Below are 16597 nucleotides of genomic sequence, written 5' to 3'. Positions count from 1 at the left end.
TACGCCACAGAGGTCCTAGCCTCTCCTGGGACAATCGGGCAGTGATTCTGGAAAGCCCTCTGAGGAGGGGCTGCCCGGCGCTCCTGTGCCAGACGTGGCTTCCGGGAGGTTCTGTGGGCCTCTACCACCAACCTAGAGGTGCACCCTGCGTTGCTGAGGCCAGGCTGAGCCAGGCAGGCGCTCAGGCCATGCTCTGAGTCCACTCGGGACTGTGCTCACTGGCGGGGCTGTCCCAGGGATGCCGGCTAGCGATGAGGACCCTGGGACACGTCGGGGGGTCAACCGAGAGGGGAGCAGAGCAGTTGGAGAGGACAGCACTTGGCTTCTCTCTAGTCCAGGCACCCAGAGGAAAGGAAAGCAGGGAGGGGGAGGAGGGCACTGGTGTTGATAGCGCTCCCCGTGTGCCCAGAACCACGCAGGGCTCTCCTTCCACGTCACCCCTGTGAGGGAGGACCCCCTTCCTCTGACCTCAGATGAGGAAGCTGGCTGAGAGGTTAAGTGGCTTGCTTCGGGACCTGGGATGGGAATGCAGGTCTTGGTTGGGCTGTGTGTGTGTGTGTGTGTGTGTGTTTGAGAAAGAGAGAGAGAGAGAGAGAGAGAGAGAGAGAGACAAGGCTTCCCAAGGAAGCCCGGGGCCAGCTCCACTGCAGGGAACCAGCTCTTTGAGGCTCTGAGTATTGGCCCCCGGAGGTTGTCCTGCACCAGGACCCCGTGTGTGATGCCCACAGCCGTGGTTCAGGTCTGTTCCTCCAATGGGAGGTCCTTCACGGGGCGAGCCTTGGGGACACAAAAGTCGCTGTGTTGCTGGGCATCGAGTAGCACTTGCTGGATGTCCAAGCAGGTCTCCCAGCCTGGGAGGAGCCTTGTGCTGACGTGGTCAGGGCCAGGCCCCGGCCCCCCAGACCCTCCCGACCGCTGGGAACTGAGCCCACCCCCGGCCCTTAAAGAAGAGGCTCAAGGGTGGGGAGGGCTTCGCCCCCTCCCAACCCTCATTGTGGCAGCATGACCTGTCACCGGGTCAGGGACCCAGCCCACCGCGGTGTCAGTCTCCACAGGCCTGGTCATGCTGCAGGTTCGAAAAAGCCCCCAGACCTCATGGGTGTGACACAGCGCAGGGTTTATTCTTCAGCACGCACACGTGCAGCCGAGGGTGGGGGTTCCATGCCGGCCCCCTCGGGGCGCTGGCGGCTGGTGTCTCCACCACTGGAAACATCTCTGGGTTCTGCAGGTGGGTCTGGGAGGCTCTCGGGGCTTCTGCCAGCCAGCCCCCCACCTCGGAGCCCGGCTGAACGCACGTCCTCAGCACTGCCTGCGCCGGCCACCCTCCCGGGGTCACGACACAGGGGCGGGTGGGGGGGACCCGGCCCCCTGGAGGAGCTCCGGCTGGGGCAGGTGGGCCTCGCCTTGCTGAACAGCCTGCTCTGCAGATTCTGGGAGCTCTCCGTAATTCCGTGGGCTTGAGCTCAGAGAGGGCCAGACCTGACGCCAGCTCACAGGCAGGCTGAGTGCGAACTGGTTCCAGAGCCCTGGTTCCTCTCGCCATCCACTGGTTTCCAAACACCCCTCCGCAGGTTTTCATTGGCTTGTGGTGAAACCAGAAAAGGAAGGAAGATGTAGGATTTTTTTGTTTGATTTTTTTCCTTTAAAAAATAATTGTGTGTGTATGTGTGTGTGTATAATACTAATTTTAAAAATCAAGACAGTGGATTGTACCTGAGTCGGTTTCTTGGTTAAGATCACGTACTGTTGTTATGTAAGATGGGTACATGGGGTCTCTGTGTCCTATTTTTAAAAATATTTTATTTTTTCATTTTCTTAAGTAATCTCTACACCAAACGTGGGGCTTGAACCCACGACCCCAAGATCAAGAGCCGCATGCCCCACCGACCGAGCCAGTGGGGTGTCCCCCTGTGTCCTCTTTCTGTAATTTCCCATGAAATCTGTCACTGTTTCAAAGGACAAGATTTTAAAAAATTGTAAAAAAAAATATATATATATCTTATTTTAAAAATCAGACATATCCAAGATAGGAGGATAAAAACGTGAAAGGCTTCCCATGACAAGACCCCTCCCTTTCCTCCCCCACTAAAGGTGACCGATGTGTTAACCGTTGAAAGTGGATCCTCCCGTCTCTGTAGGAACGAAATCTGTGTATTTCAGGTCAGGATCGTCCGGTCCCTCAGGCCGCCTCCTTGTTGTCGCGTGCTGATGCTGGGATATCCGCGTCGGCAGTGTTTGTTGGCGTGGAGCGGGGGTCCCACGGGGGCGACTGCACGCCACCAGGGAGCTGGCCCAGGACGTGGGGCTCTGGGTTGGGAGGAGGGGTGCGGCCCCTCAGGAGCTGCGGGGGTCGGCCCTGTGCCCCACTGCGTGCGGGAGTCTCCCGCGATCATCTGGAAGGCCGCGCCGAGTCCCGTACTGTGGGGTGCCCCCCTTTGTTGAACCAGTTCTGGACTGATGGGCTCCACTGCCCAAGTGTGAGCCCTGGGGGGCAGGGGCTGTGTTTTGAGGGCTTCCGGCGAGGTAGGCCGTGGTGGGCATTTGCCTTTCTCTGTTTCGAGCCCTTGGGGAGGACATTAATTACCCCCCTGGCCACGCAGATGGGGCCACTGAGGCCAGGCAGCCAGAGAGCTAGGCCGTGGGCCCGGGCTTGTCCTGTTTCCCCTCTTTCCACGACATGTCCGCCTGGGCCCGCTGCAGGTGGGGCTCTGGGACGCCCTCCCTGAAACTCGAGAACAGGGGATCTCCTTCGTGCCAGGCCCATGACCTGCGTCCAAGCCGAAAGGAACCTTCCTACCTACCTACCCCTTCCTGTGGGAAGGGGCTGTGGGGCCCAGCTGAGCCTGGGACCGGGCATTGGCAGGGTCGTGCCACAGTGGTCCCCCCTCAAGCCAGGATGGGGTCAGCTGGGCTGGCCTGGCAGTGCGAGAAGGGCTCGCGATCAGAAGATGCACCTCACTGAGTGATCCTAGAACAGCCATGCCTGTCTCGGGCTGCGGTATCTGCAAAGTGGGGCTGTGAAGCTCTCCCCTGCTCCCTGCAGGCTACTGTAGGGCCACCCACTGGCGTGTGCGAGAGCCGTGGGAAGAAAACGGAGCATTCCTGACCGGTGGGCAGCCCTGATGATTCCTTATTCCGAAGTATGCTGTCAACAGTTTAGGGCCATTTTGAAGAGTTCGGCCACCTCTTTTGCTTTTCCAAATAGCAACTGGCACAGATCGAGACTGACCTGAAATCCCGAACAGCCACCTACAACACTCTGAAGACGAACCTGGAGAACCTGGAGAAGAAATCCATGTGAGTATCCGAGTTTCTGCACTGCCGGGGCCGGGCGGGGGCCGGAGTGTGCCTTTCACATCACTGGGGGAACCCGGTCTGTGCCTGGGTTGAGAGAGAGCCAGAGAGCCAGCCAGCCAACCAGGCAGATGCCGAGGCACTCCTGCCTCTTGGGAGCTGCGTGCTGGGCGGGGAGGCCTTGGTGCCTATGACCGGGTGGCAAGGCCCAAGCAGGGGTGATGGCACCTCCCTGCCTGGACCCAGAGAGGAATACCATGCTGCCCCTCGCCCCCTTCCCTCCCTCTCCCAACCGCCCCAGGTTACTGAGAACAGCTGGGGTGGGTCCCAAGACCTTTCCCCCGGGGAGCTTTACAGAGGACCCTCTCGCATAGGCAGAGGGGGCCTGACTGGTAGAGCCTGGCCCTTTGTGAGGGCCCCCCAGGGGCAGTGGGTGCCGCAGCCCAGAGCAGAGCAACCACAGGGACTCTGGTGCCTTCTTCATTCAACTAAAGGACCTCCACGTGAGAGACGGAGCAGACCGCATGGCCCACCAGCCACCAGTCACCAAGATGGTGGGAGGTGTCTGGAGGAAAGCAGAAACCTAGTGTCATGATGGCAGCAGCTCTCTTGTGAGGTAGTGAGTGCCTCGTTGTGGGAGGCATGTCAGGAAAGGCCAGTTGAGCTCCCGCCAGGGAGTCTGGAAGGTGCTCCTGAGTAGGACTGAGTTGGCATGGAGGATCCTCCCAGTCTCCCCAGGTTCTGGCTCTGATTCTGTTGGCAGTTGTCTGAAGATCCTCCAAAGAAGGGCAGTGCCCAGGGGACTTCAGAATCAGCTGTCCCTCTGAGTAGCTCACCTTCCCTCCCCTTTTCCGCCTCTCCCTTGGGATGGTCCCTGGGCCAGCTGGCTTCTTGCGAAAGAAGCTTATAGTACGTAGACTTTAAAACCAAAAAGGGAAAGATGCACTTCAACTAGAAATAGTCATTATTGGTGGCGTGACTTGGCATCAGAACTAAATGGGCATCACCTGAGTTTCGCCTCATCCTTGGCCCTACGAAGGAAGGAGATGGGCGAAGGGCGGGGTGCCGGTGGAAGAGAGTGCCCTAAACGGTGACCTTGGCTTAGATCCGTGGTGGCATTGACCATTTACCTGCTGGGCCATCTACTTGTCGCATCACCGACTTGTGGACTCCTTGAGAATCGTTTGGGGCTTGAGCAGACATCTGGTCCGGCCTCGTCGGTCAGCTGATGAAGAAGCTCAGCGGCTGATTGACCGCAGTGCTGATCTATTGATCACTCCCCTGAGTGAAGGGGGATGGGGGGAAGCTGTTCCTGCCTCCTTTGTTCGTTATTCTTCTTCCGATAAACGTGTATTAAGCACCTACTACACTCTCAGGCTTTATGCCAGGCCCTAAAGGTAACAAAGCAGAGGACAGTGTAATTTCTGCACTCGGGGAGCTCACAGTGACTCACTCAACAAATATCTACGGAGAATCTGCTTTGTGCTAGGAGTGCAGGCATAAACCAGACAGAGCAGACCCGACGGCGGAACGGTAACGAGGTAGGGGGCACAGGCCTTGTGCCTTTGGAAAGGGTCCTAAGGGCCTTAGCAGTGAAGGCACAGGTGGGAGAGGTGAGGCTGGAGGTGGCGTGTTACCTGAGGCCTTGGCCTTGGCCGAGTGCTTGAGAGCCGTTCGCCAGAGCTAATACATCAGCTGATAACCGTGGCCAGGGCGCCCAGGCTACAGATGGTCTCCGAGCTGTCCCTTGGCCCATCTGCTGCTGCAATAGCCTTGAACCATGTGCTAAAAATACCATGACCTGTCTGGAGCCCGAGTTCCACTGGGCATGAAGCAAGCGATTGCAGGTGAATGTCCCCTGGCGGCTGGACCTGGGAGGTGTGAAAAGTGAAACGGAGCTCTTTCTGGGCCCGTCTCCGCCCCAGGACAGCCCGAGTGTTGACACTTGAGTAACTCAAGCTGCCTGCCACCCACAGTCCCCTCCCAGCAGTCCCAGGGGCAGCGCAGGTGATGGCGGTGTTGGATTCCGGCGCCCCTCGGGGGACTGGTGAGGGGGCCTCCGGCCCTGCTAGCCGCAGCAGCTCCAGCCACCCAGAACTAGGGGGTCGGGGGCACACTCAGCCCAGGGATCTGCCACTCTGGGGGGACATACGAGCCTTCGTGTTTCCTGCCTGTCCTCCTGACCCAGGGCCTGTGTGTTGTGTTTGTGCGGGGGTCCGTGTGTCCCAAATGCCCAGGCCCACGAGGCCTCCCTCTGCCTTTCTGCTGATCCCACCCCCTTTGTCCCACATGGATTCAGGGGAAACCTCTTCACTCGGACATTGAGCAATATCGTGAGCAAAGAAGACTTCGTGTTGGGTTCCGAGTATCTAATCACACTTCTGGTCATCGTCCCCAAGTAAGTGGCCCAGGAAAGGGGGTGGCGGGGGGCCTCAGCCTGTGTTGGTGATCATGGAAGGAAAGTGGCCCGGCCCAGCAGAGAGAAAGGGGGCCCTCCATGGCCTGGACCCCGGGGGCAGGAACAGGAGCAGGGTGACAGTGTCTGTGGGGTAAAGCAGTGACAGAAGCTGCCATTTCTTGAGCAGCTGCTGGGTGCCACCAGCCTTAGGAGCTCATTTCACTCACAGCAAACCGGGGGTGGCTGTTAATCCCTTGTCCAGAGGCCAGAGAAGTCAGTTGGCTTCTCCAAGGCCACACAGGGTCAGGACTAGAAAGCTCCAACACACATCTCTGGCTGAACCCTTCACATGGGCCCGCTGTGGCGTCCGGGGCCCTTGTGGGGAGACTGGGTCCAGGACTGGGCTGGGGAGGCGGTGCCCAGTGCCCATGGCAGGGCCTTGGGGTGTTTGGGGCTCTCTGGCCCAGTCCTGCTCATCTCAGTCCCTTGGGAAAAGGGGTGTACAGCGTCCTAAACACTCGGAACACCCCCAGCCATTCTTCAGAAATCACTGAATGATTCTGTATTCTTGCAGACCAAGCTACACAAAATGGCAAAAAACCTACGAATCCCTCTCGGACATGGTGGTCCCTCGGTCGACTAAGTAAGACCCCAGCTTGGCACCCAGGCACCAAACATGCTCTGGGAACGCAGGGACCCTCAGCCCTGCCCACTTGGCGCTCACCAGAGTCCCTCAGCCTGGAGTTCCTTTATAGTCACACCCCCAGCCACGTGCTAGACTCCCTCTATCTTTTCGAACGCCGCTTCGCTTCCCCCTCTTCCAGGAAGCCCCCTCTGGCTGCATGCCTGCAGGGATCCCCCTCACCACGCTCTGCTCTGCTTTCTCAGCTCAGGTCGATGCTTTCCCATCTGAGGGTCAAGCAGGGGCCTGACTCTGATCTCTGATGGCCACAGAGCATGAGCAGCTGGGGGGCAGCTGGGGGGCAGGGGGGGAGCGGAGTCCATCTCAGCGGCTGGCCTACTGGGGTCAGAGCAGGAGTGGCCGGGGAGGGCTGGGAAAGTGGCAGGAGAAGGGATACAGGAATACAGTCAAACCGTGAAGACCATGCACGTGGGCCCACCAGCACATGGGGACACCAGCACGTCGGGGCTGCACGCCGCGGCAGGGGTGGGTCTCACGGTTTGGTGCGGAGCAGGAAAAGCCAGTGGCTGAGAAGTACACCCGGCGTGAAGCCATTTATCTGAGGTCGAGAAACGGACCGAACTAAACCCCACGTGATCTGGGCACGTGCAGGCGCACAGGAGAGTCGAGGGGCTGTTTGGGGGATCAGGCCAGGGAGCGACACGCAGCCAGGGACGAGCACGGGGCTTCTATGGTGTGCAAATGGCTTTAGGTCTTAAGTGGGGCGGCCAATGCATAGTATTCGTTATACCCTATACCTTCTCGTATGTCTGGAATAGTTTGTAATTTAAAAAGATTGGGCGATGAGACTGGGCCAGCTTCGCCAGTCGTCTGCTTCCCAGCACACAGGGCGTAGGGTGAGGGCGGGCCTGCCCACGCCCCTCTCGGCTCCGAGGCCCACCTCCTGCCGGGGAGGCTCTTCCAGGGTCACAGCTCACAGGAGATGGCAATCAGGAGCTACACTGAGGGGTGCAGGGAACTGGAGAGCCAGAGCCTGGGGTCATGAGGGGAGGCCAGAGGAAGAAGCCAGGGGCGTCTGCAGGGAGAGGAGGAAGGCAGACAGATGGGCAGATGGGCAGATGGGCAGGTCCTCCAAACCCGACAGCCTGGCAGAGGCCACCAACGCTCTGCCACACTGGCTTTCTGTGGCCACGTGCTGGGGGACCCCTCCACAGAGGCCACCTCAGTGTTGATTGCGGCGGGGCAGGGGGGGCTCTGAGTGACAGGAAAGGGGACCTGGCCAGCATGCCCATGAGACCTGCCCGGGCTTGGCGAAGGGCTTCCCTTAGGTCTTCTGGCCAAAAGGGCTGACTCAAAGACGCTGACCACTGGCTCCGGTGGGCCCTGTCTTGGGACAGCGCCCCCTGAGGCCCTGTGCGCCTTCGGGAGTAGCTCGATCGCTCAGGCATCTCTCAAACTGGAGCCAAACTGGGGGTCTCTGCACCTTGAGGGCCTGCGTGTAGATCACCCAGAGGCCCCCGAGGCCTCAGCCTGGAGGGGAAATGGAAGGAGCAATAGCAGGTGGTAGAGACCACCCGGCCCGGAGTCAGGAAGTCATAAGGGGTGTCCGGTTCCCTGCCCTCGGGTGCTGGTGGGGCCACTGGGCTGATGGGGACGGAGCTGCCCCTGTGCGGGGACCCACCTCCCCAGGGAGACGGAACAGGCCTCTCCGGCCCAGCTCTGACCTCGGGTGTGCGGAGGCTCCCGGTGAACAGATGCTTCTCTCCACCAGACTGATTGCCGAGGACAACGAGGGCGGCCTCTTCACGGTGACCCTGTTTCGAAAAGTGATCGAGGATTTCAAAACCAAAGCCAGAGAGAACAAGTAAGGGCTGGCCGTGGTAGACTCCTCCGGGTTTGGGCTGTCTCAGCTGGAGGGGTCTCTGCTCCGTCTGGAAGCTTCCTGGTGAAAGCCTCTCATTTGCTTGTTTTAAGGTTCACTGTCCGTGAATTTTACTATGATGAGAAAGAAATTAAAAGGGAAAGGGAAGAGATGAGCAGGTTGCTGTCTGATAAGAAGCAACAGTATGTGAGTAAACTGCACAGGCGGGCGGGCTTCATGCAAGAGCACCCCCCTCCCTTGGGGGCCATGTGGCCCGGGAACCTGTGTTCCCCTGGAGCTGCCAGAGCGGGGCTGGGGAAGGGAGAGGGGCACCCAGGGGCGCCTTCCCTAGGAGAGCTCCCGAGTCCTGGCAGCGCCCCTCCAGGAGGGGACTCCAAGCCCCACTGTGCAGCTGAGAAACTGAGGCTCTGGGAGGTCAGGGAGCATTTCCCCCAGGACGAGGAGACTGGGGCAGGGCAGGTAGGGATCCAGGCGGGGGTCCCTGTGCCGAGCGTGGGCAGCCCTGTCCCCTCAGTCACCTTGCTGGCCTCAGCAGTGTGGTTCCCCAGGCGCGATGGGATGGCTTCTGTCGTCAGCACCTGTATTTATTCCCCCTACGCTTTTAGCAAAGAGTGGGGGCTTATCCTTGAGGTTTCTGGCAACAACCACTCGGAAACCTTCCGCGTGCACGGGCAGCTGAGCTCACGAGGGAGCAAGCCAGGCTTTGAGTCTGGGCATGTGAACGGGGTAGCCTGGGGAGAGCCACTCTGCTCCGCGGGATGGGCCCCTTCCTGCTACGGAGAAGCCTAAGCCGGGTGGCTCCAGGGGCCCCCCTGGTGGAACGTCTTCAGGGCCCCTCTGCCCCCCACCCCCACTGGGGAGGGTTCTCAGAAACTTCCAGTTCGGCCTCTAGTGTAGAGAGGAAGGGAAGAATGAGTAGAGTGTACTTCAGGCCTTTTGGAGGAAAGCCGGTGTGTGAACATAAAGCTGTAAGTCTGTGCTTAGGTGAAGAGCAAGAAGTACCTCCCGTGTGGCCGAGTGTTGGCCCCGGGTCTTCTCTGACGCCGGGCTGGCGGAATGGGCACGTCCGGCTCGACCTCTCTGGTCAGTGGCCTTTCCACAGGGACTCCAGGCAAGCCTCGCCCCCTCAGAAGTGAGCAGCAGTATGGGGTTCCGCAAAACGGGGTTCCCAAAGCCCCACTGGACGGGCCCGTCCCCTCTGAGGACGAGACAGGAGCTCATCATGTAATAGTGCCTGTGGGGGGGTTAGCCCCGCCCCCAAGCATGTGTGTGTGTGTGGACGTGAGTGTGTGCATGCCAAGTGAACACACCCGTTTCTGATCCTCAGTCTGCCGGGCTTTGGGTTGAGGGCTCTTCCTGAGACAAAGAGCTGAGGCGGCGCTGGGCCCCGAGGCCTCAGGCCCCGCACACCCAGGCAGGGAAGGGGTTCACCAACAAGAGCCGCAAAACCCAAGGGTTTTTCTCCTTGGCCTTAGCTCGCCCCAAACCCTCATCACCCAGGAGCGCTCAGTGGTCTCTCTAGCCTCGTCCCTGCTGGCTTCGGTCCTGGCCCCGGGCCCCCTACCCAGTGTCTCTGGGTGGGGGGCTAGACAGTGGCAGCTTTGACAAATGTCCGGGCGGGAGGCCCTGCCCGCAGGACGGGTGGTCAGGTCGTGCCTTTGGCACTGGCCTCGGCGCTGGTACAGACCCCCTGAGGATCCAGGTGACACACAAGAGCTCGACACCTGCCGCCTGGGGCTCAGGTTGCCACTTCCTTACAAGGTGTAGGCTTCTGCACCCCCACGCTGCCCCGGGAGCCCTTCCAGGGTCTCTGTGGAGGGCAAGTGGAGCTCCAGAGGAGACGCACGAACTCGGAACCATTTAGCTCCTTGCGAGGCTCGGGCTGTGTGCCGCTGGGCGGGGTCAGCCACCGAGCGGGGGTCAGCCGGGGGCAGCCATACCCTGGCTTCCGAGACACCTCTTTCCCCTTTAGCTTGTGGGGCAGTGGGCGTGGCCAGCATCCCGCGCCGTCTTTGGTCCTCGTCACCCCGAGGGGACAGGCTAGGTCCTGGGGGCTCGGCTCCCTTGGACAGCACAGGGTGGGATTTTCCTGTGCTTTCTCCCCGTCTGCAGAGGCGGCGGATAAAGGATGGTAGGTCCTACCGGCGTGCCTGGCTCATTCTCTGTACGGAGCTTCCATGGGTGCCGCGGGGCCCCCCGTGGCCGGACGGGGTGGAGACGCGCCCCGCGGGCACAGCCGTTTCCGCTAACAGCTGCCTCCCGGGGACGGTCCCTGTCCTGTCCGCCCGTGGAGGGGAGGTGCGGACCGAGGCCAGGCAGGGGGACGGAAGCGGGAGCTGACCCCGCCGTCAGCGGCCGGCTCTGTCGCTGCAGGAGGGGGCCCGGACACCTGAGCGCCCCCCATCCACCTCCAGTGCAGGCCGCACGCGAGTCCCGAGGGCGGGCCGGCATTCCCAGCTCGCCTTCACGCGCTTTTCCGGCGACGCGAGTTACTTCTGTTCGTTGTGATGCCTGTTTGCTGAGAGATTAATAAATCATTTCTGTGCCTTTAGCAAACTTCCTGTGTTGCTCTTAAAAAGGGATCATCCACCTTCCCGGACCGCAAGGTTAAGGTAACCCCGCTAGGTAACCCCGCTAGGCCCGCTGCGGGGCAGACGGACAGAGAGAGAGAGAGTGAGGGCGAGGGAGAGGTAAGAGCACCCCGCAGCCCCGGGGCCCCGCTCGCATGTCCTCGCCGGCGCGGGCATCCCCGAGAAAACGGCGCCTTGCCTTTTCCGTACGCAGTGTGGCTTTGGAGGGCTTAAATCAAGGAGCCCAGGATCCGGCCTCCCTCCTCACCCGCAGGGCGTCTTTGGAGCTGCTCCCCGCGCCCGGCAGTGGACGGTGCTTGTTGGCCAGGGTGCCTCTGCCCTGCCTGGAGGTGGCTGCAGCTGGTGACGGGGGCAGGCCCTGCTGGGTGGCGGCGGTCGGGCAGCTCGGCTCTCCCCAGCCCCCGGGCTGCCCTGGCTGGACCCACCCCTGACCTCTGCGGGCAGGCGGACGTGTCGGTGGGGGCTCAGAGCCCTCGCTGCAGGACTCCGGCCCCCCCGCCCCCCGAGGACCGGCCACACCAGCATTCGTGACAGCTGCCGCGGCCCCGAGGGGCTGCGGCCTTGTGAGGTGGGCTCGGCGGAGCCCCCCGGAAGCGGCAGCTGGGGGATGATGCTAGAACGGGGGGGGGTGTGTGCGACGCGTTCCTCGGAGCTGGCGTCGGAGGGAAGCCTGTCCGCTGTCCGCTGTCCGCCCGCGGCCCGGGGGTCAGGGGCTGCCCAGCCGCCCCCCGCCCCCCGCCGCCCGGGCTCTGGTGGCCCCGCGCATGTGCCGGGTGGCTGGCCCGCTGAGCTTGCCGGGCCCCGGGCGCCCTGGAGGACGTGGGCCAACCGACTCGCTGCTTCCGCTGGCCGCCGGCCGTGTCCCCGCGCAAGGCTTGCTCTGTCAAAAGCCGTGTCGTCCTTGCCTGGCGTCCGGCGGGGCTGCCAGCAGGCATCACCCGCTCTCCTGTCTCCGCAGGGCCCGCTGCTGCGCTGGCTCAAGGTGAACTTCAGCGAAGCCTTCATTGCCTGGATCCACATCAAGGCGCTCAGGGTGTTTGTGGAGTCCGTGCTCAGGTGCGTGGCGGCCGGGCCCAGCCCGGGCTGTCCTGCTGGGGGGGCGGGGGGAGCGGCCAGCTGGGGGGGGCCCCCCCGGGACCGCCGCCTGCCCCGTCCAGCCCCCTTCCTCTGGGCCGGGCCCTCCTGCCCTGTCCCCGCGCTGCTCCTGGCTCTGGGCGACATGCTTGGGACTTCGGAGTCGCCCAAGCCCTCGCTGCGCGCGGCGGCCTGCGGTCCTGTGCGCTGCCTCCGTCCCCTGCCGGGCCTGGGGCGGGGGGCCTGCCCTCTCCAGCAGGTTCTGTGCGACTCCTGGAAGAAATACCGGCACTGTCCTTGACCTCGGAGGCCCAAGGCAACACAAACACTAAAACCTAAACCAGAGCGCGAACTAACGACGACAAAAATTATGCCTTGTTTTTAACAAAAGTGAAATGGGTTCGCTGTGGAGAATTAGGAAACTATAAATAAGCACCAACAGTGAGTAAAAATCACCTGTACTTTGAACAGCGAGAGAGAGCGCGGCTGGCTTACACGCGGGCGTGAACCCCTTCGGGAGTTTTTGTTCCTTTGTGTTTTGCTTTTTTTTCTAGTTTACAGCTACGCCTATTTTTTACTAAATTTTTATGAAAATGGAATTATACAGGAAATACTTTTTGAAGCCTGCTTTTCTCCTGGGTTTTGAAGATGCCCCGTGTCATGAGCTCTGGGGGTGGATCTTGGTAGCACCGCACACGGCTGGCTGGACACACTTTTTCCAGAAGCTTCCGCCCCTGCTTCTTGGCCCGCTCTGGCCCGCAGGCTCCGGTGCTTCCCTGGCCCTCCGAGCCTCTGGAGCGCTCTCCCCAGCCCCTTCCCCTGCCTGCACGGCGGCCCCCCACCTGGAGGCCCGTTCCTGCTTTCCTTTCTCTGCCTGTGCTTCCTGCATCTCCCGGTCCTGCCGCTCGCTGGACACATCCGGCTCCTCTTCCCTCCCAACCTCTTCCTCTGGCTGCCCTCTTAATGCCAGTGGCCTCATGTCCTTCCTGTCCCCAGGCCCCAAACCTCGGGGCTCGGACGCTCTGCTCCCTCATCCCCGCTTACCTCCCCCACTCCCTGCGCCCCACAGCGCCCTGGACGCGCCATCCATCCTGCCTCCGCTTTCTCTCTCACCTCCGTCTCCCGCCTCACTGGCCCAGCTGTTGCCACAGGCTCTCGTCCTCCACATGGCTGCCAGTGTGGTTTTGTTTAAACTGGTGGCTGCCAGGCACGGTTTTGTCCAAACAATATGGTGGCTGCCAGGTGTGGTTTTGTCCAGACACGGATCAGATCTCACCGTGGCTCCTCATCCTCCCCGCCCGTCTCAGAGGCCTGGAATGGCATGGATTGTGGCCCGGTGTTGCAGGGTGTACTCACGCTACCCTGGAGTGTTCCAGACGTCCGTAGTGTCGACGGGCCCCAGACTGACCTGCTTGCCTCAAAATTCAGTGGTTCTCGGGCCCAATAGTGTGGCTTCCCATTTGCTCAAGAGAGGTATAGATAGATATCCTTAATATCTTAAGCTGGATAAAACTATTTCCCCTAAAAGTCATATAGAAATAATTCTTTTTTTTTAAAAAAAGGTTTTATTTATTTGACGGACAGCACAAGCAGGGGGGAGTGGCAGTCAGAGGGAGAGAGAGCAGGGAGCCTGACACGGGGCTCAAGCCCAGCGTCCGAGGATCATGACCTGAATCAAAGGCAGACACCTAACCGACTGAGCCACCCAGGCGCCCCTGTAGAAATAATTCTTTACCAGACTATCAGTGTAGGACTTTTTCTTACTGTGTCTGTATTTTTCCTGAATACAGTTGTAATATATGAACACTGTTAAAAACAAACTGAAGTTCAGAAATATATACTGTGGAGGAAGTTCCTCACAGTCCCCCTGCCCACAGATAATCACAGTTAATGGTTTCAAGGCTCTTCTTAGCCCATTTATCCTTAACGTTCTGCGGCGTGCTTTTTTCATCTGCTTTCAGTTCTTACCAGTGTGTATGGAGCTACCTGATCCTTTTTTTTAAAGATTTTATTTATTTGACAGAGAGAGACACAGCGAGAGAGGGAACACAAGCAGGGGGAGTGGGAGAGGGAGAAGCAGGCTCCCCACTAAGCAGGGAGCCCGATGCGGGGCTCGATCCCAGGACCCCGGGATCATGACCTGAGCTGAAGGCAGTCACTTAACGACTGAGCCACCCAGTTGCCCCTACCTGATCCTTTTTAATGGCTTTTCCATATTCTATTGTATGGAGAGATCATAGTCCAAGAAAACAGATGAACCAGCAAGTTTGTTAGCGCAGACAGACGGTGAAGTTCATTTGCTTGCCTGTTCCTTTGACCCCCAGTTGGCACTTGGTGCTGTCCTCCTCCTCGCCAGGCTGGTTTGTTCTTCCCGCCTGTGTGGGGGCTGGGGCCGACTTGCTCGCTACCTCGGTCACTCAGCCCAGAGTTGGACAGAGTGGATGCTAACTGTTCGTGGACTCAATAAAACCAAAGTGAAGTGGACCCCGCCCTCAGCTGAGGAAGTGCTAGTTGGCCTTCAGGGTGAAGGGAACCAGGGGCTTCAGTCATCTGGGATGAGAGCGAGCCGGCCAGGTAGCTAGCTGGTTAGTCGGGCTCCTGGGAGAGGTGTTAGTGGGGAACAGACGTTAGGGAACCCTAATGGTGGCTCTGCGGGTGCATTCATTTAGAGAGAGTCGTATAGAGGGAACGTACTGAAGGGGCGCCTTGGGGGACCTCCAACATACAAGGGGTGGAGGCAGAAAAGCCCATGAGGAGATCGAGGCAGGAGGACGGAGTGGCTGACGAGTCAAAGGGAGTGGAAGCCTAAGGATTTATGTGTCCCTGCAAATGGGCCGTGAGGTCATTGGTGGGACAAGCCCCAGTGTGATGGCTGAAGGATGACTGGGTGACACAGGACACTGGATACTCTCAGGTTTGGAATGAGAGCCTTAGGGAGGAGCCGAGGAAGTTCATTTTAGGCAGGGCAAGATGGTGATATGTTAAAGGGAAGGGGGCAGTAGTTGAGAAACCTGAGGGACCTTGCAGCCCCGGGGGGTGGGGCTGGGGTGGCTACAGTGGTCCCGGTGTGGGGGCTGCAGGTGAGGGCTCCCCACCAGGTGACCTCAGCAATCAGGGAGGAGGAGGGTCCTCTACTGAGCGATCCAAGAGGGAGCACCATGGGGGGGCAGCCTTGAGAACGAGCAGAACAGACTCAGCTGTTCCTGGAAGGCATGTTCTGAGCACAACAGAAGGCGTTCCTTTAAATTGATCCAGAGGAGGGGTTCGCAGGGTAAGGACTGGAAGGGTCTGCAGAGGAAGAACGTGAAAAGCCCTCAATTCCAGAGTGGGCTAAGGGGCCAAGGGCCTGGAGGCTTGATGAGGGGGCCAGGGGCATTGAGCCAGCATGTACGAAGCATTGAAGGAGGGCCGCTTGCTCTCCAGGACCAGGGGCAGAACGGCCCCGCGCCTCTGCCCTGAAGCAGCTCCCAGGCCTGGAAAGGCAGGAGAGCTCTCAACACGGGGATCCTCGTGAGGGAGGATAAACCGTCTTCCAGAGCAGCTGGGCAGTGACTGTGGTGGAATGACCGGGTCGGAGGACAAAGCAGGGATGGCAGTGATGGCCCGGGAGCTGGAATGCCCGCCCTTAGCGTCCAGGTCGCCCGGGCTGTGGCCCATAGGTGGAGGGAATGGTCTGGGCGAAGTCGAGGATGTGGAAAGCACTGGGAGTTGGGGTAGGGAGTCCGGAGGGAAGCTGCTCATTCAGGGAAAGATGGCGACAGCCCCTCTGCCCATCTTCCCCAGGGAATACCAGAGCTTTGATGGTAAGGGGAGCAAAGGAGAGATGAGGCCACGGGCTGGGCCATCCCCGTCCCCCGTGAGCTAGCCCACGTGCTGCCATCCCCATCAGCACCGGCCAGCTTCTCTGGCACTTGCCTCTTGGGAAGACTATTTTGGCGGGGCTCTGAAATCGGGGTTCTGCTCGCCCAGAGCCCTCCAAAGGCACAGGACTAAGCAGGTCGTAGGCTTGATTTATAGTGAAAGCAGTACGCACGTGGTGACAAGCAGCCTCCTTCACAGGTCGTCCTTCCTGCAGATCCAACAGACCTTGGTATTTTGAGCAGACACCGCGCCATTAACGGCCAGAAATGGCTGGTTAGCATGTTCTACTAGAGCTGTTCCTATCCAGAAAAATCCAATTAGTCTAACCTCTGACCCTAGACATTCCGTTCAACTGAGTTTCATTTTCTTAAGCTATGCTCACCAAGGCCTTTTTCTTACTAGAACTTCCTCTGTTTCTCGTCAGGGTTATTTTACCCACATTTGCATCTGAAGTAACTCATTCGCACGTTTTGTCTGTCTGGGAAGGTACGGACTACCGGTGAACTTCCAGGCGGTTCTCCTCCAGCCTCATAAGAAGTCATCCACCAAACGTTTAAGGGAGGTTCTGAACTCCGTCTTCAGACACCTGGATCAAGTAGCAGCTGCAAGTATACTGGATGTAGGTAGAGAATCCGACAGAAATAGCTGGGTTTCTGCATGGCCGTCAGCCTCTCCACGTGGGAGGCACTTTCCGAAAATGGAAATTGCCAGATTGTTAAGAAGATCTACGTTTCACAAATGTGCAAGCGTAACAGGGAAGAGGCTGTGTGCGCGGCGGGGCTGCACTGTGCGGGGCAGAAAATGTGGTCAGAGAGCCTCCTGGAAAATTATAAAGACGACAGCAAACTGGGTTC

General features: G+C 59.7%; 1 protein-coding gene and 1 long non-coding RNA gene across 9 annotated transcripts in view; one reads left to right on the top strand and one right to left on the bottom strand.

Moving 5' to 3' along the window:
* Positions 1 to 16597, top strand: part of ATP6V1C2 (ATPase H+ transporting V1 subunit C2) — a 52864-nt gene that overhangs the window by 35953 nt on the left and 314 nt on the right. For 3 of the 8 annotated variants that reach the window (XM_045884081.3, XM_064571815.1, XM_045884084.3), the window contains 5 exons: positions 3206 to 3297; positions 5594 to 5692; positions 6267 to 6335; positions 8107 to 8199; positions 8310 to 9324. In XM_045884081.3, coding sequence (XP_045740037.2) covers positions 3206 to 3297; positions 5594 to 5692; positions 6267 to 6335; positions 8107 to 8199; positions 8310 to 9006 — 1050 coding nt within the window. In that variant the 3' untranslated portion in view covers positions 9007 to 9324. Of the gene's footprint in view, positions 1 to 3205; positions 3298 to 5593; positions 5693 to 6266; positions 6336 to 8106; positions 8200 to 8309; positions 9325 to 10769; positions 11138 to 11766; positions 11865 to 16167; positions 16363 to 16597 lie in introns of those variants that run through there. The other 5 variants (XR_010405390.1, XM_045884083.3, XR_006792416.3 and 2 more) reach the window with 5 other exon arrangements.
* On the bottom strand, positions 4549 to 8195 carry LOC135361703 (uncharacterized). Its single transcript, XR_010405391.1, has 3 exons — positions 8060 to 8195; positions 4932 to 5165; positions 4549 to 4685 (listed from the first exon to the last, which is right to left on the bottom strand). It is a non-coding gene; the product is annotated as an uncharacterized LOC135361703 (long non-coding RNA).

Source organism: Mirounga angustirostris, unplaced genomic scaffold, assembly GCF_029215605.1.
Source record: "Mirounga angustirostris isolate CCGP_5_RB_7025 unplaced genomic scaffold, mMirAng1.0.hap1 SCAF_10, whole genome shotgun sequence".
In the NCBI taxonomy this organism is placed as follows: domain Eukaryota; kingdom Metazoa; phylum Chordata; class Mammalia; order Carnivora; family Phocidae; genus Mirounga; species Mirounga angustirostris.
This window is presented reverse-complemented; position numbering and strand designations above follow the sequence as displayed.